This window comes from Pseudopodoces humilis, chromosome 8 (assembly GCF_049639895.1).
Source record: "Pseudopodoces humilis isolate 2021_Gansu_Grassland_sample_001 chromosome 8, ASM4963989v1, whole genome shotgun sequence".
In the NCBI taxonomy this organism is placed as follows: Eukaryota; Metazoa; Chordata; class Aves; order Passeriformes; family Paridae; genus Pseudopodoces; species Pseudopodoces humilis.
In genome coordinates this window covers 21,090,265-21,116,242 of record NC_142207.1, presented here as the reverse complement: position 1 = coordinate 21,116,242, position 25,978 = coordinate 21,090,265, and the positions used below count along the sequence as shown (strand labels likewise).

At 35.4% G+C, this 25,978-nt stretch overlaps 1 protein-coding gene across 4 annotated transcripts in view; it reads left to right on the top strand.

Moving 5' to 3' along the window:
• GPR155 (G protein-coupled receptor 155) overlaps window positions 1-24,425 on the top strand; it is a 33,170-nt gene extending 8,745 nt beyond the window's left edge. For 3 of the 4 annotated variants that reach the window (XM_088059042.1, XM_005519813.3, XM_014249611.2), the window contains 15 exons: window positions 1,747-2,252; window positions 5,676-6,075; window positions 7,491-7,656; window positions 8,874-9,029; window positions 10,069-10,152; window positions 11,439-11,559; window positions 12,841-12,925; window positions 13,007-13,097; window positions 14,107-14,380; window positions 15,035-15,136; window positions 16,880-17,013; window positions 18,499-18,594; window positions 19,440-19,504; window positions 20,188-20,325; window positions 22,342-24,425. In XM_088059042.1, the coding sequence (XP_087915168.1) occupies window positions 1,793-2,252; window positions 5,676-6,075; window positions 7,491-7,656; window positions 8,874-9,029; window positions 10,069-10,152; window positions 11,439-11,559; window positions 12,841-12,925; window positions 13,007-13,097; window positions 14,107-14,380; window positions 15,035-15,136; window positions 16,880-17,013; window positions 18,499-18,594; window positions 19,440-19,504; window positions 20,188-20,325; window positions 22,342-22,564 (2,595 nt within the window). In that variant the 5' untranslated portion in view covers window positions 1,747-1,792 and the 3' untranslated portion in view covers window positions 22,565-24,425. Of the gene's footprint in view, window positions 1-1,746; window positions 2,253-5,675; window positions 6,076-7,490; window positions 7,657-8,873; window positions 9,030-10,068; window positions 10,153-11,438; window positions 11,560-12,840; window positions 12,926-13,006; window positions 13,098-14,106; window positions 14,381-15,034; window positions 15,137-16,879; window positions 17,014-18,498; window positions 18,595-19,439; window positions 19,505-20,187; window positions 20,326-22,288 lie in introns of all 4 variants that reach the window. The other variant, XM_014249612.2, reaches the window with a different exon arrangement.
• The last annotated feature ends 1,553 nt before the right edge of the window (window positions 24,426-25,978 follow it).

Genomic DNA, 25,978 nt, shown 5'->3' with positions numbered 1-25,978 from the left:
TAATGATTTTAATACAGAAGGAAAAGAGCCTTGTGATAAGCCTTGAATAGGAAGGCACAGGAGAAGGAATGCTAGAATTTGGGGATAGATATGGCTGGAATACACTTGCATTACAGATCAAATATTGCACTTGGTTGAAAAAGTTTCATCTGTATCTTATTGCTGAAAAAAAATACCTTGAGAGAACAGTGAGTAGGTTGAACATGTTGCACTGCTGGGAGCCTTACCTCTATGCAGTGCTGTAAGTTTGGAGAATTTGACATGAAGCTGTGCTGTTGAAAACCTGCTTTTTACCTTGCAGCTAGAGTAGAATGTGGCTGATTTCTTTCAAGAATTCAGTGTTGGAAATCTGTCTCTGATCCTCTTTAGGAGTTTTTGAAAATTCCAACAACATCCTTAAGTTTTTTAGTAGAAGAAGTGGTTTGTTGTTTGCTTCATTTATTGCAAGTTTTCCCATTGTTCTGTAGCAAATAATGCTTTGAGCTCCTGGTCCAAATACATCTAAGCTAATGTATCATCTATAATCTTAGAAAAGTACAACCTTTAAAATAAGCCCTCCTTGGAGTGAGACTCATTTTCCTTGGGAGAAGGAATAGCCAAAGCTATTGGACAGATTTGGATGATGCAGCAGCTCAGCCCAGATGAATTACAACAGCATCAAAGAAGTGCTTACAAAAGCCTCAGGCATAAATAAAAGTCATGAGTCAAAGAGTTGATGCTTGTGAATATGTATATGTTGGATTCCAGGGTGTGAAATAGACCTTAGAAGACCTCACCTTTGCACTGACTTGATTTACTTGCTTATTTACCTGGCTGCTGTGGTCTGTGTTCCTTGTGGATAGGATACAAAGAGGCTGGGAAGACTCTGAAACCAGTTGTTAATTTGCACAGATTGTGCCGTACAAAGCACTGTTTGGGACTTGGCAATCTTGACTTTACCACTGATACCTTAAATAGCTTAGGGGAAATCAGCTCACCTTTGCCTTAGTTTCTATCCCTACAAAGTGGGGTAAGTCATCTTGACTTCCTAAACAGAGTACTTCAGGATTTAGTCATGTCAGAATTTTTTGTGCAGAGTTGTCTGATGGACTGCACAGGTTTCAGAGCTATATTGCCAAAGCCATATCTGTTTCTGGCAGGACCTTGCCATTGACCAATGAATATTTGTGTTTGATGTCCACTCTCTTCATCTGATTTGCAGACTTTACGCATCTGCTTGCATATAGAACCTGCTGTGTTGTAACCAGCCCTTTCAAAGGGAATCCTTGCTAACAAGCGAGGAACGGGGGTCAGCAGATATTTCTGTTGTACATAAATACTTTTTGCATGCTTAAATTTCACTTCTACAGACCTAAAGAATTGTATGTAGAAATATGGGTAGGCTCTAGTGCAATGAATTAGATCACTGGCTGCTGTGTCATATGTGGATTCTTTGCTAATTGAAAAGTGTATCATTAGCACACAATATTGAAATGTTGGGAGAGGTCAAAGTTGCACAAAGCCAGGTACAAGCTTCAAGTGCGATATGATGATTTAAACTCAATCTTTCTGTAAGGTAAAGAGGACCTTGCCAAATGTTTTTGTACCAGAGTGGAGAAGCTTTGATTCTTAATTCAATTTATATTCCTTTCCTGGTTCAGTTCTTGTAAGGGCTCTTCTTATTGTCTATTCTGTAATAATTTAAGAAGGCATAAGCTTGTACTTTATTCCTTTAAGTTAATAAATGTACTTCTGTTCCTTTTACAGATGAGATCATTTCACACTCTTCTTTTGGAAGAGGTGGTCAGAGGAAATGGATAGCTATTCAGACTTCACTGCAAAGAACGTCTCATCTTCAGCTAATATGTCTCTTTCTTTGCCTGGACAAGATGGACTCAATACCACTGGCGGTACTCCTTCTATGTCAATAAGCAGGCTTTTCCCAGCCCTGTTGGAATGCTTTGGAATAATTCTTTGTGGCTACATAGCTGGAAGAGCCAACATTATCACATCAACTCAGGCCAAAGGACTGGGAAATTTTGTGTCCCGTTTTGCACTCCCGGCTTTGCTGTTCAAAAACATGGTGGTACTTAATTTTTCTAATGTGAATTGGTCCTTCCTGTACAGTGTTTTAATTGCCAAAGCTGCTGTGTTTTTTTTAGTCTGTGTTTTAACACTGTTAGTAGCCAGTCCTGAGAACCGATTTAGCAAAGCAGGTTTGTTCCCTATTTTTGCTACACAAAGCAATGACTTTGCACTGGGATATCCAATAGGTAAGTATGTTTTCTTCTTTAAAATTAGTTGTCATTGTTCTAGACATGTTTTCTTTTATATTTCCATAATTTGAAATTGGCTTCTGAATTGAAGTTCCATGCAATTGACATAATTTAAGTGCCTCTCAAATTCTCTTTGAGACTGCTTATCTAGGAAGGGTTAAAACTGAAAAAAGAGAGTATGTTGGTTCTAGCAAAACAAAAAGCAAAACATTTGATTACAGAATTGAAAACACAATTACAAAGGAAATTTCAAATATGCAATTCCAGATTATATGTAATAAGTAGATCCATATTTTAGATTACTTTATGAGTTAACAGTATCTTTCTCCTTATTCCAGGGCAGCATGTTCAGGAGAATCCTCAGTTTTTCTTTTTCTCTTTCGATTTTCCTTGATATGTATAAAATGTAGACAAATGCAATTGCATACTTTTTTCCTAGATGAAAATACTATGTTTCCCTCAGTTGCATCTCCTGAGATTTATTCCTCTTGAAAGAAATCAGAAGTATGCCACAAATGTGGCTGTGAGGATTATGCCTTTGTTTGCTGGTATGCATTTTAGATGGCAATTAGAGTTTCTTTTATGTATGTATTTTGGGGGTCTCTGAATGTATTTCCTTTGGATCCTGGTTAAAACATTCTTTCTACTTCTACTTTCTTGTAAAACTGCATATTTCTTCAGGTACTTCATGATTTATAAGATTTGATTTATATTTTTTCTATGTATGATCTTGCCAAAATCTACACCATTTAGAGCTTTATTGGAGTAGTTACTGCAAAAGAAACATTGTAGGCTCTTGAGGTTTATTTCCTCTTGTCCTTTCCCTTCTCCCATCCCCAAACTTTTTCTGGTGTTTGGTTCAGCTGTCACCTGTGCAAACTTTTTGATATTAGTAAAATATTACCCAGGCTTCTCTGAAGTGTTTGCAAGACTGGTCAACAAAGAATGCCTTGCTGTTTTTTATGTGACAGAGGTAGTGTTTTGAACAAAGATTGATCTTTTAATGAAAAAATACTTTAAAATGCTGTAGCAGTTTAAATTTGTAAGGGAAAAAAATAACTATTGACAAATTGTGCACTAAACCAAAGTATTTTAAAAGTGCTTTAAAACTAAAATTTTAAAACTATTTTTTGATCATTCTTGAGTATTCATCCCATGTAATTTCTTTAATACATTACTATTATTATTTATTATTTCTTTACTATGCTGTTTTTTGCTGTTTTAAACAATTACCATGTAGGGAAATCAAAATGCAGGTCAAATTTATGAAGCTTATCACTGTTTTTCTGTTATCATGGTTATAACAGTTCTAGATTAAAAAGTGATGTTTGGGTGAGAAAGAACCGACTGGCAGAGAGGTTTGTTAGCACGCCTCTGATGTAGACAGAACTACTATGATAGAAAGCTTTGGGGTTTTTTATTACTGGGTAATAATGATACAACTCTGACAAACAGATTCAGGTATTCTTTGGAGCTGTGTGTTATAGCACAGGTATAGCAGAGGTGTTGTGTGGCTGACAGTCACTGTGACTTTAATCATTGTATTAAGCACGGACAAGTAGTGTGTGATTTATATGTACTTTTGAGCAGCTGGGACATGGAGAATTGATTTTTAAAAAATCGAAATATCTTTGATTTCAGTTTTTTGTTATGATCAGCAAGCAGACACGGAGATTTAAATAAAAACTTTTCATCAGTGATAGAAGTTGTGGATTATTATTACTGTCTTAATGATTCCTTAAGAGTGATTTCTTTTTGTTTTTTCACCCACTGACTCAGTGATGTGATTCCACTTTTTGTACCCAGTAAAATGCATTCTGACCTCATACATGGTTTAAAGTACTTATAGACCCTAATTTATTGTCTTAAGCATGCTGCCTCACTTTACCAGACAGTAAAGATTTTTTAAATTTTTCACTCAAACGTTACTTACACATGACTTGTGTGGAGTTGTTTGAGTGACATGGGCATTCTGTATAAAGCAACATAAAACATCAGTCTCAGGTTTGAGATTTTAGGAGAAAACCTATTTACATAAAAAGCATCCAGCATATTTAAAGTGGTTTTGATTACCAGGATGTATTTAGTGCTTAAAACAGGCTTGTTAAATGCAGTAACTAACCCCAAACTTGGTTCTTCTGTTCAGCAGTCCATTTAGGACTTTAGTACAGGTAGTTCTTGTACCTGTACTTTAATAATGGCCTGTAAAAGTAAAAACACCTTTAGTGCCTTTTTTTTATATATGTAAGAAATCAACTAGTTGAGAATGTCAGTTTATTTGGTCTAAAGAGAAGACTGTTCAAAGCGAGCAGTGATTTAGCACTTGGAAGTTCCTGTCATTCCAGAGGCTTAAATAATACAAAGGTAAAAACTCTTTTGGATTTTGAAAAATGTAGTCACGAGAAAAACTTTTTCAGAAAAGGTTCATAATGTTGTTATTTATGAGTTGTATGCATAGTATATATCTAATACATAGTATATATAATAATTATGATGATACAATTAACTATATATTTATACATTATAATTGACTTGCTATTAATGCCTATAGAACATTATTGATATTTACTAATAACAAGAAAATTATTAAACATGACAATTATAAGTCAGGTGAATTTACTTTTAAAGCATTGAGAGTTTTTTAATTTACATTAGAATTGAGTCTTGTATATGTTTCCAAAGTATTTTCATTATTTTTGAAGTGTCTTTAGTACAAACTTGAAATAAGAAGCAATTCTACATTGACTCAGATGTATGTAGTAGCAATGAAGACAAAGACTCATGATTTAGGGTTCCTTCAGGAACCGTATCTACAGCAGTAACTCTTGTCCTAAGTAGTTCCAGAGAATGAACCAATAATTATGTGATAAACTTATTTTTTTCCAGTTGTTGCTTTGTTGCTTTGTATTGAATCAATGGAGATAGATCACACCTGACTTACCCATTGAAAACTGATTAAATTTCAGAGAAGTGAGACTCCCTTAAGACGAGAAGGATCCTGCAAAGATGCATTTAATTCTCCACAACTCTCATGTTTCTGGGGAGGAAAAGCAAGTCAGAAATAAAGCCGAAATTTTTCCAGCATTTGGGGTGACTCAAAGGAAACATAGAATTGTTATATTGTTTCCTTTCTTTTTTTCTGTATCTGTTGACTAATTATAGGATGATTAAATAGTATTGGATAGTTAATCTTTGGTCTTTAATGTGTTCTTTAGATAACTGTGGCCTAATACGATTTGACATACATCTCTTCCTGCATTATCTTATATCGATTGTTAATTAAATGAATTCCTTCAGTTCCTTCTGGAGGAAACAAATTATTTTCTTTAGTTTTCAGAGAGCAAAATTTAAATTCATTATTTCAATGTATTTTTCTACTGAACTGTTATCACTCATAACTCTTCATTTCCTGTCTTCTAGTTGAAGCTTTATATCAAACCACTTACCCAGAGTATCTCCAGTACATTTACCTAGTGGCTCCAATATCTCTTATGATGCTAAACCCCTTGGGGTTTATCTTCTGTGAAATCCAGAAGTGGAGGAATAATCGCACTGTGTCACAGAGCAGAATCAAAATAGTGGGCCTAGCACTCCTTCGAGTTTTGCAGAACCCTATTGTATTCATGGTCTTCGTAGGAATTGCCTCAAACTTTATTCTTGGCCAGAAAATTCCTGAATACCTTGAAAACTTCCTTGATGGACTGGGGAGTTCATTTTCTGGCTCTGCACTTTTTTATCTTGGACTGACTATGGTGGGACAAACCAAAAAACTGACAAAGGGTATGTTTGTTGCACTGATCCTTCTCATCACAGCTAAACTGTAAGTTCGGTTTATTTATTTTTATAATTTTGTTCTCTAGATGTTTTAAGCTCTGAATACCTGGTCAGATAGCTTTTCTCCCAAAAACATTATAACTTACCTGGTCAGATAGCTTTTCTCCCAAAAACATTATAACTGATAGTACATTTCACTTTCAGCGTTTTGAGTGAGTGCTTCCCAAACTCTTTGACAGAATACAACTGTTAATTTTTAAAGGAAATTTAATAGACTAAAAGCCTGTTGTCAAGCTCTGCAGAGAAAGCAAATCAGGGGTGCTGTGCCTTCGTAGTCTGCTCACAGGCCATCTGTCATGAATTGGCTATTTAGGGAATTAGTAGCTTAAACTAAAATTTACTGAATAAATAGTTAGACAGTAGTGAATTTAAGTATATTTGGTTAGCATTTGTATTTTATTTGCCTTAAACAATGCATCTCCAAATTAGTTGTTTTTCCTTGCTTTATCTATAAGTCTGTGAAACAAATATATTGGAAGAGCGTAAAAATGGTCGCTTTATGCTCTAAAATTGCTTGACTTTTATTAAATAAATAAATTATAAAAATAAATAAAAATAAATGAATAAATGCAAAATTCTATTTAGAACTTAAAATGTCATTATCATCCCTAGAATATGTCTCATGGAATATTTATTTAATATTAAATATTTTATTTCCTACAGAACTACAATTAAGATAATAGAATGTTTGTTTGATTTTTAAGTTTATATTGTAAAATTTGAAGATGCATTTGAGTATCAAAGTACAACTAACCAGCAAAGTTAAAGACCTAGTCTGTAAACCAGCTTAACGACAAATTTTGTAATGAAAAAATATGTGAAGAACATTGGGTTTTGATGTTAGCACTGTGCTTTACTGGAAGCCTGTGTAAGGCTTACACTGAGTCAGTGTGAGATCTGGGCTATTGCTGAAATAGTCTTGATGCCGGCAGTTTGCTGGCCAAAACTTTTGGCACAGGATACTCAAGCTTGAGTCCTTATTATATTTCAGCCAGCTTGCAGAAAGGTAGACTGAATTTCAGAGCTGCTGACTGCTTATAGCTACTATTACTGTAACAGATGAAAAATGAGAGGGTTTTTAATGTTTTGCCATTCTAAATTTGAAGTTTGTACAAAGAGTGTGTCTGCACAATCAGGGAAGCTTGCTTCCATAGTCAAGTTGGTTGTCATGTTTGTCCTTCTTATTTTAATGTAATTTGTGACATAAGATTTTTAAGCAGCTGGTAAATATTTTGAAAACAATAAGGGCAATCATTCAAAGTTATGTCAGTATTTTGCTTTTCTTAAGTAGTATTCAAACAAGCCTTAAGTTTCCTTTTTATTCATTTTATGGGTAAAGAAGAGTCTATTGTCATAGGTTGAGTAATATTTTTTCAATTACTTTTTTCCCCTCTCTTTCAGGCTCATGATGCCATTTCTCTGTAGAGAGATGGTGGAGCTCTTGGACAAGAGTGACAGCGTGGTCAATCACACCAGTTTATCAAACTATGCATTTCTTTATGGAGTTTTTCCAGCAGCACCTGGTGTCGCAATATTTGCAAGTCAATTTAATATGGAAGTAGGAATTGTATGTAGTTAAGCTTTCCCAAATATGTCCTAACTTTGAACTTAACTTTGTTGATAAAATAAATAAATAAGTGGGCTTGAAGAATTTGCTTTTCTGTAGTGCAGAGATCTTAGAATTACTTGTACTCCCAGGATCTTTTCTGGTGTCTTAAGTGTCTTAATAGTCCTCATCCTTTTTTTTTTTTTTTATTTGTGACTCTAGTAGAAAGAGCTAGGATAACTTTAGATATAAAGAACTTGTATGTTCATTGTTTTTTGAGGTTGGGTTTTTTGTCTGTTTTTTTCAAAGACCTTATCTTTGAGATGCTTTTGTAGGGGAAAAAAGAAATTATGCTACTGACTTCAGTGAGAATAGTCAGTTTAAAGCTGAAAACTTATGAAAGATCTTTAGTTTTAACTGATTCAGTTGTGCTGCCCTTCAGTTAAATCTCATGATAGAAAGCATTTTACTTTTTTTTATATGTAAGTAGTAGAGGGTACCAATCATCTTTTCAGCTTAAAATAGAAATTTTAGAATTGTTTCTTCCACTTGAAGTGACATTAACACATTTTTTGTTGATTTTCATTGTTTCTAATGTTTTCTGTTTTGGAGTTATTTAGATATATTTGTATTTTTAAGAAAAAAGATAATAAAAGTAAATCTTGCAAGATAGAATATTATGCCCTACAAACTTAGGAAATTTCTTTAAAGCAGAGTCTCTAGTATGAGTAACAGCTTACACTTCCATCACTGTGCAAATTCTGGAAAGTATGAAGACAATGAGAAGCCAAACTAGAAAGCACTTATAAATATATATGGTTCTTTTCTCATGAATTGGTGCATATTAGTATTTACATAGCTACATGGTTTTTTTAGTTATTTGTGGTGTGACTATTTATATCCAGAAGCAAATTATGACAGTGTAAATTCACCCCTAGGCTGCAGTCATTAGTATATCTGACACCCATGCAAAAGCTCTGTAGAAATCTGCAGTAGGAAACTCTACTCCTGCTATTTCAAAACCTTGTTAACATTTTCAGTTTAGCTGTGTGTATAAACCAGATACTCTCTGGCTCAAATTTTAAATAATTTGTTACAGAAACAACTCATTATTTATTAAAGGTCTAGGTATGTTTAATTCAAAGGTCCAATTTTGCCAGTGGTTGTATTCCTGAAAGCAGGTTATTTCACTTGAGATGTGATTCATTCCATTGTTGTCTCTGTTTGACTCTTGGCAGATTACCTCAGGCATGGTGATAAGCACGTTTGTGTCTGCCCCCATAATGTATGTTTCTGCATGGCTGCTGACCATCCCATCCATGGACCCCAACCCACTGGCAGCTGCACTCCAGAACGTCAGCTTTGACATCAGCATCGTCAGCCTCATCTCTCTGGTAGGTGCTGCTCGGGTGAGACTCAAAGGCACTGCTGGTCAGGGCAGCCTCAGTGCGTAAGCAGCAAACTGAGTCATAGTAAGAGTTGTATTTCCTCATCTTAGCCTGATGCAGAAGGATGAGGAAGGAGTTAAAATCCTTGATTAAGCAGTGGGTCTGCTGGAAAGCTGCACTGTGGAGAAAGATGAGTGACTGAATTAGAGCATTTAGTGCAGAGCTTGGGAGGTTTTTTTGTTAGGTTTGTTTTCTTTTTTTAATAACAGGGTGTGAGGGAATTAAAGTACTAGCTTACACCATGGAAACCAGTTACATCAAGCCAAGTGAAGTGCTTGGGTATCACAGTAATGAAGGCTGTGTACAAATTTCAGCTCCAGAAATGTCAGTGCATATTTGTTTAATGAAGTCTTAATGAGTGTTAATGAAATAGTTTAATCTGAAAAATCTATGTTTATCAAATTCCTTTACTAGAAATTCTTTTCTTAAAAACTGAGCTGATAATCCAGAAGTCCAATGTGAATTTTGTTTTGGTTTTATAGCAGGTACAGACAGTATGATTATTTTATTGGCTTTTTTTAAAATAAAAACCTCCATGTTGGAAGGAGTTGGAATTTTCTGAAGTTGTTGTCTCACTGAAGTCCTCTTGTTTTGAATTGTCTTTAACCTGTCTGAAGGGAAGCCGGAAGTGAACACTCTCTCTTGCTGTCAGATAATTTTTGGAGATTCAGGGGAGGTGGTTGTGTATTTTAAATTCTAACTTGCCAGGCTACACTGTGGTCATTTGTGTCCCGAGGAACTAACAGGCTTCTGCGTGCTCCAGGCAAGTTCTTGGTCTTTCCTGGAAATACTTTGCCAACATGAGAACACAAAGATGGATTGCTTTTTCTGACTACAGCTGCTGAGGCAAAGGGGCTGGCAGCATACCATAGCAGTCATGTTGCAAAGATCTGTTGTGTATTTAATTTCACCATCGTCTGCCAGAATCTTGTTCTTTTGGGTTTTCTTTTATTCTTAAATTAATTTTTCTTCTTGTATGTTACAGACCTGGTCTCTTACTGTTGTTGTTCTCAGTAAGAAATACAAACAGCTTCCTCATATGATTACAACAAATCTACTTGTTGCTCAGGTCAGTAGTAAGGAGAATGCTGTTGTGTGTGTGTTAGGGTTTCAGTATTTTTTAACAGTTTTAGAAGTTTGGTTTCTACAGTGAGATCTTTTTAGCCAGCTGTGGAGAACAGGTGAATCTAACGTGTGACTTTTCTAAACAATTTCTCTGCCGTGAAATACACCCTTGAAGAAAATGATAGTTAATGTGGGCACTGTGATTCTTAAACATAACTATAAACATTCAGAATGGAGAGTGGCTTCTGAAATGTTTTCTTTGTTATTGCCCAATACTGTTGAGTGCACTTCTGTTTCAATTTATACCCATCTGAAGCTGGCAATACCAGGAGCAGCAGCAGCAGCCTGTGTTTGACTCTACAGTGACCCAATTCAAGGAGCTAAATAGAAAAATAATTCCTGTACTGGTTTATGTCCCTGAAGCTCTGGCTGAGGAATCAGCAGGTGCAAGTGCTGGTGCAAGGATGTGCAAGGGTGTGTGGGAATGCATGGCTGGTGGCTAGGGAAAACCAAAGCCAAGTGGCTCTGTATTAATTTTAATGGTTTTTTAATCTGAGAGAGAACTACAGATTACATGCATCTTATTCCTTTGAAGTCATCTGCACAACTGGAACAGCCTGTACTTGTAATACATCTGTATAGTAGTGTTTTCTGAAGTGTTCTGTAGTTTTTTTTAAAAATATCTCTCTATATATACAGTAAGCTATCTGAGCTCTGATCATGGAGTCATTTGAAAAATGTCATATATGAAAACCTGCAGGTGCTTCTGTTCTGTAACAACAAAGCTAGCTTTCATCTTAAAAAATAATTGAACTATCGTGTTACTGTTTCCACAACACTTCAGCCTATCTTTTCAGATTCCTTGAGTGCTAAAATTATCATATATGCAGTATCACTGGGTGACATCTGGTGCAGTTCTTGGCTGAACAAATATCTGTTAACCTCAGTTTCATGTGCAAATCATTTCATGCAAATGGTTTGTACTTGCCAAAAATGTCACCATTTACTTACCATAAAGGTATGTAACGTTGGGGGTTTACGTGATTTGCCTTACTCCTAGTTTATATGAGTTATATACTTGCTGTCAAAAAACCCCTCCTGAAGATAAGGTAGCATAGGCAAGTGACACAGCTCTAATACTGATTTTACTGTGGCAGTGCTTTACTGCTGAATCAGGTATCCAGTTCATGAAATCACCCTCTGGTGCATCTAGGGGTGGGGTTTAAAGCTTACTGCAGGTATATAGCTCTCTGCTCAGTTTAAATGATGGTATCTTACTTTTCTTTCCAGTTTATTGCTTGCATTGGAATGGTGGCATGGAATTTCACTGTTCAAGAGAAAGACATCACCATACAGATCCTCGTATTTATATTCCTCTACAGCTCACTTTATAGCACCTACCTATGGACAGGTATGATTTTTCTAGGCAGAGCCTAGGTACTGTAATGGAAGATAAATGTCCTGAAATAATGTTATTATATTCTTTGGAGTACTTGTTCCTTTCACTTGTTTTTAGTTCTACAAATGGGGATACCTGTAAGTTGTGCTTAGGTTTAGTGTTAGGCACTGCTGCTGTGGGAAGCTTCTACCTGGGCAGGTGTGGCTTGCCTTTGCTGGATAAACAGCCCAGCTGGTGTGTGACAAGAGACAAGAGCCTACTCTCAAGGCAGAAGCAACTACAAATAGTGAATATGGTTCCCCTTCAGCTAGTCAAAGTCTTAATGGTGATTTTTCATTAATGCAGAGTTTAAGATTTTAATTATTCAGCATTAAGTAGATTTAAAAATCTGGTACATTGAAAAGTAGAAAATACAGAATGAAGGGAAACACCCAGGTAGCTTTAACACCTTTTTCCCCTGGAAATTGTAATTTCTGAAAACAATATGTGTACGTAAGAGTAATGTGGGAATTGAAATAAAAAAATTGAAAGATGTTTCAAGAAGCTTGGAGTACCTTACATATAAGATTAAAAAAAAAACCCAAAAAACTTTGTGTATTCAAGATATTTTTGTCCAGAATCTATGGTTTTAATTTCTGTGGTGTTCCCCTGGAGTGAGTTATATTTGTTTATCTGAAGTACATAGCTCATGATTGGTGAGGCCTAACATAAATACTAGCTTTCCTTCCACATGAGAATGTTGCTGAGCTGCTGAGGTGTGAGTAGGATAGACAGTTCCAGAAGGTACTCCCACAAAGATTTATATACATAAAAATATGCAAAAGTTTTAGTTACATTTATCATTGACTTTACAAAGGACTAGACAGTTTTAAAAGAGATGTTATAACTGAATACAGCACTATTTGTTGGTTACTAAAGAGTGTTGGGATGGAAAACTGCTGTTAATACCTAAAGAAATTAGTTTCTTGTATCTTAAATGTTCTTATGACATCTTTTTTACTGTTATGAACCTTTCTTGGTATTTAGAAGTGAATATTTAATATAAAATGTCCTGGAATTTTTTCAGTGTTTCACTATTATCATGATTTTTTAGGCAACGGGTCTTTCTAATGTACTTGCTCAGAATACAATCAGACAAATGATTTTGGACTATTCAAAGGTCTGAGAAAAATATCTTAAGCAATTGAGTAGGTCACATCATAGAGTTTCTTGGCTATGTATTTACCAGTTCCATTTTTAATAATAAACAAGGCATTTATTCTGGTTATCTTTTGGCTTTGTTTGTTTTTTTAGGTTTTCTATCTTTTTCTTTGTTTCTGTTGAAGAAGAGAGAAACAGTAAAGATTCCCATTGGGTTTATCATCATAGCTGGATGGGGGTAAGTCAATTCAAATGCTTCCTTGCTGACTTAGTGGGAGCATGCTAAATATGTTATGTACTTCCTATTTTGTTCTTTCAGAGTCCCAACAGTTCTGGTAGGAATCTTACTAATTGTTGGTGAACGTAACAATACTAGTATTGACTCTGCCTTTTTCTATGGAAAACATCAGGTATGAACATGTTCTGTTCTCATCCCTTCAGACTTCTGCCATGCTACATGTGCAAGTAACTTTCAGTCAAAAGTACAGGTTACTATAATAAAAGTATCATTGTAGAATGCTTATAGATACAAAAATGTATTTCTGTAGTGAACCTCTAGGAACATTTGTTTGGAGAAGGACCTTCATGTTTAGGCAGCAATGACTAAAAAAACAAGGGAGTAGGCTTCTCAAAGAAAAAAACTTAGGAGTGTTAATGAATTGCAGAGCCCTTTTCCTGGTGACTGATTTGTATTTTAACATGATAGTTATCTAAAATTGTTATTATCCAATATCTAATTATTGGCTTTTGGTCTGTAATAGCTAGGATGTACATCACCTGTGTAGCAGTAACTGCTTGCACTCTGCTAGGCTTCTCAGCACCATCATAGGTTGAAGGACCCTGAACTACCATTTTTACCAGTAAATAGTTCCTCTAATCAGAGGATATAAAGTGTACTAGCATAGGGGTTTGTCATGTTTTCTCCCTCTCTTTCTTATGGACAGAGTCCATGAGTCACTCAGGATTGTTCATGTGGCAGTTCACATGCACTAAATAGCCTCAGAGTGGATTCTGGGTATCAGTGGCGGATGATTAGTAGGAAAGGCTAATTAATAGGGTGCTCCCCATTGGCTAAAGCATGTAAATTATAGCACATTTCTCTTTGGAATTAAAAGATACCTGAGCAGAATTTAACCCAGAAGACTGGTGATCCTGAGAGGGAAGTGGAAGACAATGAGAGGATGTTTTTGGAATGCATAGGAAACAAAGGTCCACACTTCAAAAAAAACGAACAAAAAAGCTGAGTTACTCAGGCAAGGAAAATTAGTCTCTTTCAGTGTCATGAGGCAGTAAATACAGAAAATATAGTCTTGTTCAGATGCATTTGTAAGTGTATTTAGAAAAGTACAGACGTTAGAAAGACAGACATATGCAACTATTTTCCTATATTTAAATGTATTTTCTTTGCTTTCTTAACAGATAATTACCACAGCAGTGGTACTGTTCATCAGTATATTGATGTCAGGTATCTCACTGATGTGCATGAACAGAAGTAGGCAAGGGTCCAGCTATGGAGTGTTGAACCCATACTCACCACGTAGCTCAGTGGAGGAGGTTGAAGTGGAAGGGAGTGGGCAGAATCATATTGCAGCCACTGTGACTCAGTCTTCTCCAGAATCCTCTGCACAGTCTTCTCCAGAATCTTCTTCACAGTCTTCTCCAAGATCTTCTGCACAGACATCTGCAGAAAGAGGTAGACAAAGTATATTTGTATAAAGAATAATTGGCTTAGGGTGCTATAAAATAACATTGCAAAAGTGATTCTGACCTAGGAAGGACAGTTTAGTGCTTCAGATGTTAGATTAGGACAGAAGAAAATCTAGATATAACTGCCCAAGTATTTAGGTTTGTGTTTCTAAGAAAAGTTTGCTTGTTACCATTGTAAGAGTTGTGTAAGTGGACAAAAAGAAAAACCTGTGGATTATTTTTATGTAAGTAGTGATACCTTGGCAGGGACGGGATAAATACAGCCCACTAGACATCTTAGATTGTTTACTCACTAAGTTATCTCTCTGAGAATGAATTAAATGCCAACAGAAACACTCAATGTATTTCTAATCCTTTTTTGTATGTAGCCTTTTTGATCACTTTCTGGATTTTTGCCTATAACTAAAAGTACTTCTGCTGCTTCAGTGATGGTAGTGTTATGTTAAACTATTAGTATTAGTGACCTATTAGTATTGTGATCCATTTGCCCTCTCAAGAAATTGGAAAAATTAGGTCTGTCTTTCTGTTTTGGGTTATTTTTGAGCATAATAGTTAAAGCTGCATGGAATATGTTACACACAGAAAATAAATTATGGTAGTGAAGGAAGCTAACTATCCTATTACTGTATATACTTAATAGGTTGCTGTTCTTGTCAAACAACAAATGGTGAATTATCCTGTGCTGAAGACAGCAAAGCAGTGTCAAATACTGTTGAAAGCAAGGTTCCTCCAATTGAGACAGGTAAGGCAGTAGTATCTCCTTTTAATACTATAGGCTCCTCCCCAACATCTGTGTGTTATTCTCATAAGGAAATTTTTGGAGTTATTTTTCTCTCAACTCCATGTGGATAACTGACATTTTGTATTAAATTCAATTATTAGGCAATATTATAGGTGTTTGTTCTCTTCTGCTGGTAGTTGTTTGTAGTCTTTCAGTGCTCTAGATAGACAGTTGTTCTGTGTGCCACTTTTTTACCACAAAGTTACTTTGATGTGTTCTGAGCATTCAGACTTTACCTCTCCATTATTGTCTTGTTTGGATGCTAGGCAGTTGAATGCATAACCCTACTTTGCATCAAGCTTTGAACAAAAACTACTTTTTTACATTCTCATATTCACATCTTGCATCTTTTAAAAAAGCCTTTGTTGTAATCAGGCACAGGTTTTGAACACTAAATGAGATCTAGAGGAGCAAGTGCTTACTGCAAATTAGATTAAATGTCCATGCTGCTGTGTATTATTTATGTCTAGAGAAGCGAGATGGAGAAAATCGACTAAGAGGGCCTTAGGAGTCACTAAAATAGAAAAAAAATGGATTGAACTGACTGTTCAACACCTGTCTGAAAACTGCATGCCCAGTGCATTCTCACTGTACATCACTGTCAGTAATCAAAGCTAGCTGCCAGTACAACTTGTCTCTTTTTCCTATTTTTTTCTTGTTTTCATGCTTTCTTAACAAGAAGTTCATATCCTTATGCTTTGTTTGCATGCAATATGATTTTCAGTAAATCTGAATATTTCACACTGAAGCGTATTTCAGTTGTGTCTCATCTCACAAAATGTTCCCTTTCTGCCTGTTGCCAACTATTTTATCTATTAAGTAATTCAGACAAGCACCATAAGAATGTTTTTAAGAATAGAGGAAGACAAATTTAATTTTCTTGTCCTGGAAGATAAGGTAGAAAATACCTTATGGTTGAGTGGAAATTATTTCTACCTCCTGAATGAACACTTCAAAACTGTATATCAGTAAAAGCAAATTGTAATGCATACACTTGTGAAACTTTGGCTGCAGTAATTACTAATTCTTCTACTATCTCACTGAACTGCTTCAAGTTCAGTGCAAATTCTTAGGTATGGCCTTGCCAGGAGGTTTTTCACTGCCATCTAGAGGAAGGTACTCAGAATTTCTTAGAGCTCTGTAGCTGGAAGACAAGCATCCCATCTCTGTGTTTGGCTCTTTTCATTAGTAGAATTATGATTGTGTTCTGATACACTGTGTTAAAAATACAGTCACAGACCTGAAATAAATGTGGTTGTCTGTCTGACATAGAGCTCAACAACACTGAGATGCAGAGTAAAACCATTGGAGCTGACAGTATATTTGATTTTTTCAGAAATTAATTTAAAATTTAAAACTCTTCAGAGAAATATGTTTTTATTTTCATTATTTTTATTTTTTTTTATTTTTTTTATTTTCAATATTTTTATTATTTCTAATTCTGTTTTCTCAATGTTAACCACACATTCAGTGTGAATTAAATCTTTGAAAGAAAAATTCTGTTGAAAAACTTTTCTCGTTTTAAGAGCACATATAAACTGTTTCATTTGAGAGTAGGGGTCTGAACAGATTATTCTCAAATCCACTATTAAATTTTGTGCGTGTCACTTCAGTAGAGATATTTACAAGGTAATTTGACTCAAGTTGAGCTTGAGGAGTTCTCAAGATAGAAGCCTAATGAAAAATTTCTGATTTTTTTTTCAGTGGATCAGTGTGTGAATCACTGCAGTGCTCAAACATGTGTGTTGGCTCAGGAAGAGCAGCTTCTACAGACTGGAGACAAACAGCTGGCCAGACACGTGCTGCTCTGCTTACTTCTTATAGTTGGCCTATTTGCTGTAAATATTTTTTTCTCCCAATGTTAACTCATTGAGGTAGAAGGATTTTTAGGAAAGCTACGTAGACAATCCAGTAAAAATCTTCCAGTTACTTAAGTAACAATTCGTTAAATAAAATAGAGGCTATATTTTGGTTCCTTACTGGAAGAGGGATGTCATAAAATTAATTTTTCTGTGCCACATCATAAATTAAATGTGAGTTAAGATTGATGCTAGTAAGCAAGATACTGGAGAACCCTAAAGGGAAAAAAAAGTGAAGTTATATCATTATATCATTCATCACTACCACCCTTTCACAGTTCTCTCAAGTTTTGGTCTTCTTCCCTAGACAATTATCAATTAAAAATATAATCTGAATTCTACTTCTGAAGGAGACTACAGAAATTGTTCCATCTGATCAGGCTTATATTGGAACTTGGATTTCTCAGGTGTTAAGAATAATCTTAAGATTATTTTAAAAGAGAAAATGCAATGTTGTTGTTTTTAGTGGTGTTTGGAGCAACTTAGTCTAAGTTAGTGTTGCCATTCAGCTTTACTGACTCCAAGATAGGCTGGTGGTTGCTCCTGTGTACAAGTATGAAATACCAGAATGTAATGCATTGGGGATATAATTTTAATTTTTAACTATGACAAAGGTAAGAAACTGCTCTCTGAATGTAGTTCTCAAAGTTGAGTTTCTTGTGGATGACAGTTGAATTGGGGATGACAAATAAAAATTTTGCGTTTTTATTTGAAGTGGAAAATACTGTGGCACAAATACATAATACTATAAAGCAGGACAGTGCAGCACAACAATGTGGATTAATAGCTACTGCTGTTGCTTTTCAAGTTCTGTTAAATTACAAAATGAAATGTTTCCCTCTCAGATTTCCTATATCAAGTATTCCATCCAAGTATATTTTTTTACATCTTTTATATTTAAGGGGTACCCTAACTGTTAGCCTATATTTTAGCTGTATCTGAATGATTACATAGATACAATGAAATAAGATCAGTTACTTTAATGGATTAGCCTTTACACCCAAATGGGTTAATTTTGGAGGTTTCCTCCTTCTGTCAGGCATCTCAAATAGCTGAAGTGGTATGTGCTTCAGCTTAACATAATCCTAACTCTGCAAGAAATATGTAGAAAGCACTGGCCTCAGCTAAGACAAACACTGCATATCTCTCTGGGCTAACATTATCTGTGTTATGTTGAAAACCTAAGTATGCGTATGGCAAGTTCCTTACATAAACTTGTCAAGAGGCAGGACCTCTTACACTGCTATGTTTTGCATTATGATGTTTAAAACAGCCAAGGTGCCCCCTCCTACCAAGCTCTTAAGCTATTTTAAGGTGTTTATTCCCTCTTGTCATTATCTGAATAATTTGTTAGAGACCAAGAAGATTGTGCAAGAATTATTAGCATGTGAAGAGAAGAAAGCTTTTGATTTTTAATGATCAGGTTATGTTTGTGGATTTTGTTGTTTTTCTACTTCTTTGCAGAATCTCTCCAGTTGCTTGTGGTGGCTGTTCAACCAAGAGCCTGGAAGGCTGTATGTGGAATTGCAGTTCTTCTGTGCTGTGTTTAATTTTGGTCAGGTACTTACCAATGTTTGTTCCAAAAATGACCTTGGTGGGTGTAGCAGCAGATAATACACATCTTCTATGACCATGTACACTTTCAAAAGTGCAAGTGACAACTAAATGGAAAATGCTCATGGAAACTGAGTAGGAATTTAGCCTTATTTGCACCAAAGCTTCACTGGTATCTCTTCTGTGGAGTTACATCATTTGCAAGGCAGCTCCATGGAGGCTTTCTCTGTGAGGTTTAAATGACTATCTCTGGTTTCAGTGACAGCACCATAGCGAAGAGCTGAAGATGGATTCTGGTTCTGACTTATTTCAGTGCTTCGGACACAAGGCAGCTTTGTCACCCATGAAGGTGAAAGCCAGGCAGTGTTAATACACACACTGGAGAAACATTTGACACATCCATGGCACGTTTCCCTACAAATATATAAAATTATAAAAAGTATCAAGTAATGATAGTTTTAAGTACAGAAAAATAAATTAAGTAGAGAGCATTCTAGCACTCAAATTACAGTAAGTCTGTTCTTTCCTTGGCATTAACAGAAATGGATTTAATACCTGGCTATGTAAGGTTGCCAGTTATCCCAAAGTGTCAAGTGGCATGTCACAGTGTTAGTTTTAGTGAACTATTTCTTGAAGGTTTTATATGATGGACTGCTAGGTATTGATATGTCATTTTAAGGTCCAAATGAAAAATCAAAGCAGAAACAAAATGCATTTTGAATGATATTTAGAGAAGAGGGATACTTTCCATGTATACATTAAATGTATTTGGCACTGAGATTTTAATTTCTGTTCTATAGAAGCCAAAGCTTTTGCTTAATGGTGCTTTTTCTATTTTTTTTTCCCTCCAGGGTTTCATTTGCTTTGGTATTTTTGGCTTAGATAAGCATTTAATCATTCTGCCATTCAAGCGAAGGTAAATAGAATCTTTACACTTACACTTATAAACTTAATTATTACTAATAATTATTTTTGAAGGGTGTTGAATTTTCAGTGCTATAGTATTCTGTTTCCTATTTAGTTAATCTTCAAAATTTCTTCTTCTATCCCACTTGTAGAGAGGTAATTGCAATTCACTTTGTGTGAGGTTTTTCTGTTGTCCTAAAGACACTTTCAAAGACATAAGCCCTGCAGGCTCCCTAGAGGTGAAATTTTTGCTGAATGATGGATCTTCAGAAATAATTTCAGCTGATAAACTTAAACTTAGATATGGATGCTGAATCAGAATGTATCATCACTGTTTTAAAACCCTATGTTCATAACCCCATGCCAGTACTTTGTGTGGACGGGCCCACCCACAGTGGAGGAGTGAGTTGTATGAAGCTGCCTTTACCTTTGAGCTAACTGGCTGCCCTGTGAATCCAGCAGCTAGAGCTGGCTCCCAGCTACTCTCTTTCTTTCTGCCCAAACCTAGAATAACACCTCTGTGTTCAAAAGCATATAAATGTATTAGGAAGACTATATGTAAAGTATTGGGCACAAAAAGAGGTTGTGATAAGATTCCTGGGAGGTCCATTCTATTATATGAAGTTTCGAAAAACATGCCCTAGTTTGATTTGCTGTCTTGAATTTTACTTTTTTTGGTTTTTTTTTCCCTAGACTTGAGTTTTTCTGGGGCAGAAAAGAAGCAGCAGGGCATACAGATGCCTGTGTACCAGAGGAAATCAGGATGACCTGTCAGCAGTTTGTTCGTTATCATAGAGATCACTGTGTCAAAAGTATTGTCAGAGGCAGAAGGTAAGGTTCTTCCCTGCACATATAAACTGTTACAATGCACGTAGCTCACCTTTTGAAAATAATGAAATGCAGTTGATTTTGTGGGTGATTCCTGTTATGGTGTATTTGTTCAAACCTCAAGATAAGGATTACAAATTTAACTGTAACAGAGAAATGTTTCTAGTCTCATACTGAAACACTGAAGTGCAAGTTATCATATTATCCCACCTAGGTTTTAAATAAATTATAAAAAGTTCTATATCATTAAGGGTTTTCTCCAGGTTTTGCATTTAACTGGAGTTCAGAGGATAAAATCTTTCTTAAAAAATGTATACGATAATAGCTGTAATAATGCATTGAGACCCTTTGTTTTGTTTTTAGAGTAAGACACTGTATTTGTAACTAAATGTTTACTAATATGTAGCTTTTATAGGAGGCAAAACAGTTGCAACTGATTTTAGTGCGTACTTAGAGGCCACTCAATGTGTGAGATTGTAGTGAGTTTAGGACTTCAACAGCTTCTGAGTTTATATAATTTCTGTTACTCATACCTCTAATGGGGCCTAAACTTCAATTTTTGAGACCAGTAAAGATTTCAGAGGCAAATTATGTTACCTAAATCAAGGATTATGCCTTCAGATATGTGTAGGTGGATAAGACGAGAAGTGGGGACAGAAGCAGCAGGAACAAAAAAAAATATTCTGCTCTTATTTAAATATATGAAATGGAGACAGGAAGAATTGTTCCAACAGGACATTTTGACTATTCTTGTCATGTAAGCTTTTAAGTAGGACTAGTTTGGCAGGGCAGGGTCAGCATCATGATTTTGTTCAGTCTCTTCAGAAGTCAGTAATGTTCCATAAGAAAGATGTATCAGAAAATGTCTGTTGTGAAATAGAACAGGTTTTACAGCTGTTTCTCCCATGCCTCTGCTGCTATTGTGGTTTCTTGGGCTTTGGGCTGTTCATTTAGTTGTACTTTGTGGTTTTTATTAATCATATCCACCTGAGAATACATGAAATTATGACATTTGTTGCTTTATTGTTGTAATATTATGTTTGTGCGGAACTTGTTTCATGTCTTATTTCTCCTTGTGAATTAAAACAATGCATTTAGCTTCTAATTCTAAATATTCATCTAACTTGATCCTATCCTCTTTGATTTAAATGTGCTGTAACTGAGACGTTATAACCATAGATTTTAATTTATTTTCATTTTTGCATCTGCTAATAGATGTTAACACTTGCTCTGTGTTACTGTTGCTTTTAACTTTAAAAAAAAACAGGGAAAAATTTTGGCTTATGCTGTCTTTTAGCTCTTAATCACCTTTAGGAACCCTGTGCTTGGGTTCCACAGAGTAGATTTTAGATAATCAGAAACATTCATTGCCGCAGGTAAATTTTTGCATGGTATGTTTACTGAAGCTAGGCAGATGACGGCATCATTGCCTCATAAATACATAAAAAAATAGTCTTGTTTTAAAGGTCTTGCTTATGCTTAGTACTGCATGTGTGGTCAATATTTACCAGGATATGCAAGTTATAAATGAGCTTTGTTTGCAATGTGTGTAAGCAGTTAGTGTCTGTTTAAAAGTGTTCAGAAATTGTAAGAAGAATATTTGAACAGAATCCCTATTGCTGGGGTCAGGTTGCTCTCAGGTCAGATATTTTGTTGCAGAAAGGGTCATGGTAAGAAGTACATGGGAAGTAAGTATCCAAGAAAGAGAATTATATTGTGTGAGTTTTTGGGGAAAATGCTACTGATGTCCAGTGAATTTTATTTGCAATTTGAATTTTATTTAGAAGCCTAAACCAACTTTGTATGTCCATATTGCTTCTCATTGAAATGTCTGTAGGGAAAGGTAGTGAACATTGGCATGTCCCTAATATACAAAACTTGCAAATTCTCTTCTAACATGCTCTTAACTATCATGACGTCTTTCCTTGTTTCCTGCTATTTTTCCTTGCCTTTTCCCATCGTGCAGTGGTGATACCAGATTTACAGAACATGTGGGTGAATCATTCCTTTGACATACAGGTGTGGTGCAAAGATCTCCACTGGCATCTTCTTTGGCTGTGACCTGGTGAACTGGCTCATGCAAGTTGGCCTTGCCTCTGACCGTGGAGAAGCTGTGGTGTATGGGGACAGGCTGCTGAAAGGAGGTGTTGTCCAGCACATAACGAATGAATTTGAATTTCGGGATGAATACTTGTATTACCGCTTTATTCCGAAGAAATCAATTGCAGTTGAGAGCCATTGACCTGAGCCATTGAAAGGACAGGTAGTTGGTGTGAGTGTGACCACCTCCTCTGCCTTCACTACTGAAATTGGAAGTATTTCTTTATCAGAGCTCTCAGAGAACTGTGTTACTCTCCCTTGTAAAATTAAGAGATGTGGTTCTATTTGTATCTATTCTGAAGAAAATGGCATAAAGTTATATTTAATCAGCATTCCAGCCAGAATGCTACTAAACAAAACCAGATGCTCTGGATTTAGAACATTTTTTCCATTTTGAGCAAAACAAATAGTAAAATGGTATGTGTCACTGTTGTATTTTAGAGGCATTATAGCTGCAGCTTTAATACTGATGCCACAATAAGGGAAAAAAAAAACTGTGAAAGGTATTTTTCATGTTGCTGGATGTTCTCCACATTTTAGTGTGATGAAATATTGATGCCTGTTTACAGTCAGGCTTTCCCCTGACTTCATGGAAGTAGGATTTCTTCTGTCATACCTCAGTTTTTACTACTCTGCTCTTGTCTAACACCAGGAAGTATTTTTTAGCTGCTTACACCTGAGATCAGGTGGGTTTTGCCTCCCTTAAAGATAAAATACCCCAATTAAAAAGATAGAATTGCTGTGACAATGTTTCCAGTATCCAGGGGATTAAAGCTGGGCAAATACTGAGTAGAATAAGCAATGGTTTTGTACAAATCTACCAAATCTTAAAACCATAGAAATATTCAGCACTATCCCAAAACAGGAAGTTATATAATGGAATAAACAATTTGTTTTGAAATTTTGCCTTATGGTGGTAGTAACAGCTTTATCAAGAGCAGGTTTTTACATTCTGAAATTAGTCTTTACTTAAATCAGAAGTGCCAGCCTCGAGTACAGATTTTATGGAAGCCTTGGGTACATGTGCAAGTCAAGACAAATACTTTTTTCAAATTATAAAACTTTTTAAATTAAATTAATGACTTTTAAATATATTATATAAAGAATCCTAAATGGACATCCAGATTAGGGTTTGGAGTAGCTAAATATCCTAGATTTTAGTTGATTGCCTAACACAGGTTTCTAATAAACCTCAGGTATCATCCTGCTAGTTACTTTAGTGTCACTGAGATTCCTGTGCACTAAAGGCACAATCTGAGGACCTGTGTGTCTTCTGCAATATTTTGAAAAGGTTAAAAACAAAGTATTGTATCTGATAGCCATTATGCTGCCCTTTTAAAACTGCAAGAACTGCATTTATATGTCTATATAAAAATTTTATGTAGTGAGGGAAAGGAATCCAATATTAAAAATTATTTGCTCAAGCATATGAATAACTCTTCTCATCATTTTTTTAAAGTCTTTCCCTTATTTTTTTCCTCTTTTTAGTACACAGATTTTTATTACAGCTACTTTTGCATCTATTTTGTATTAAGAACTTAAAGTGATTTTAGCAGCATAAGCTACTATTCAACAAGCAGTTGTTTTATGGTTGCTGTAATTCCCTGCAAGACTTAAATTGAAAAAATAACTCCTTTTACTGTCAGTCTGACTGCAGTGTGCACAGAAACATAACATCCTACTGCTTATGTATGCTGTACAACCTGGTATATTTTAATGTTTACCATCAACAATATAATTGATGTTTGTGTCAGGCTGTGGCCACAAAGGAAAGCATTGGCGTATCTCCATTATGAAGACAGCTGCATCAAATGTTTGGAAATAATTAGATATATGTGACTTAAGAGCAGAAACTGCAAGTATGTCTGGCTTCTAAATACTGCAACTTGTCAATAAATCTGTTACTTGATTTCAGAGTTCTGATCTGTGATGTGGGGTATGAGGTTATGTGTGTGTGTATGTCAAGGTTTATGGCAAATATATTTTTCTGAGAGATTTGTTAACATGGCTCTTGGGTTTCAGTTTTGGTATTTCTTAAATCCACCCTTGATCCTTTACAAGTAGGCAGAGCCCTTTTTAATGGGTGTTCATCCAAAGATACCTCTATACTAGAAGTGTGTCACATTGTCATCTACTTACTAAATACAATTTCTTTTTATTAATTCCTCAAACATTCAAGAATTTTATCTTAAGGCATTTTTACATTTCTATTTATAGTCACTGTTCTTGCATGCTTGTCTTTCTCATTTTCATCATAAAAGTCCTGCTTCCCTTTTTTTAATGGCCCTGCTTTCCCCTATATTTGAATACATATCCATTTTAAATAAGAAATTGCTCAAAATTTTTGCGTAGAAAAGGCTCTCTGACAAAATCTAATACAGAGAGCACCTTTAATTATCAACCAACACCAAATTCTCTTAGATTTATTGCTATAACATTGTGACTGCTCGTACCATACCCATTAGTCTGATGAGTCTGTGATGGTTAATAAATAGACTATTAAATTAAATACAGGATATAATATTTTGTTTCTAAATCACTGGATACTTCTGGAAGCCAATAATAGACTTTGAATTGCTTTAGGAAGTTAAGTGACCCTTTTATCTGGTAAATATTTGCTTCCACCAAGGAACACTGGCAAGTTTTGAACAGTTGACAAGCTGATGTTCTGTCAATAGTTGATATACTATTATGCGGTTTTCTGGTAGTTAGAAACAGCTTTTCTTTAAAGATGTGGTCAGTGGTGCAATGACTTCCTTTATTTTGAAGGTGGATTAGTTTGGGATAAATCTCTTGGAAGCTAAATTCCATGAAAACATCTATTGAACAAATCTAGAGGAATGCCCAGTGAAAAATTGGATCTTTTTTCTAGTCTAATCTCAAAATAATTGTGATAAGGAACAGGAATGAATATAACACTTCATTTTCTAGTACAAAATTTTAGGACTTTTTCATTGCAATAATTATCCTTCATAAAGCTCTAAGCCTTTTAAAGTCAGTTAGATGCATTCCTAAGTAAAAATCCCTGTGAAGATTGCCCTCTAGGGGACATTCTGATTTTTAATTTTATTTTTTTTTTTTAATATAAGGTTGTGGTAGGGAGGATTATTTGTTTCTCCTGATCCTATCTTTATTTTCTGTTTTTACATTGCATGTCTTCTAGGAGGATGCAATCCCAAGGAAAAAGGTACTGAAATACCCTGTATTCTGTTGGCCATCACTTGCACTGTCCCCACACATTACACTGTTTTTACTTTGTATCCTGTAGACCATTAAGGAAAAGACACATAACTAAGAGGGACAGTTGGACTGTAGCTGCCTACATCACAACTGGACCAATGTGCTTAACCTTGTTAATTGCCACCCTGCGATTAAGTGGCCAAGAAGTTTGCTTAAAGGTCTGCTCCAACTTTACTACTGTTCTTCTTGCATAACTTCAATCTTTGCACTGTAGCATAAAACAATTTCACTTGGTTTGCTATGCTGCCTGAAAACTTGATTCATACCTTGGTTTCCAGCACTGGCATTTACTGATGCTGTGAAAGAATTAGTGTAG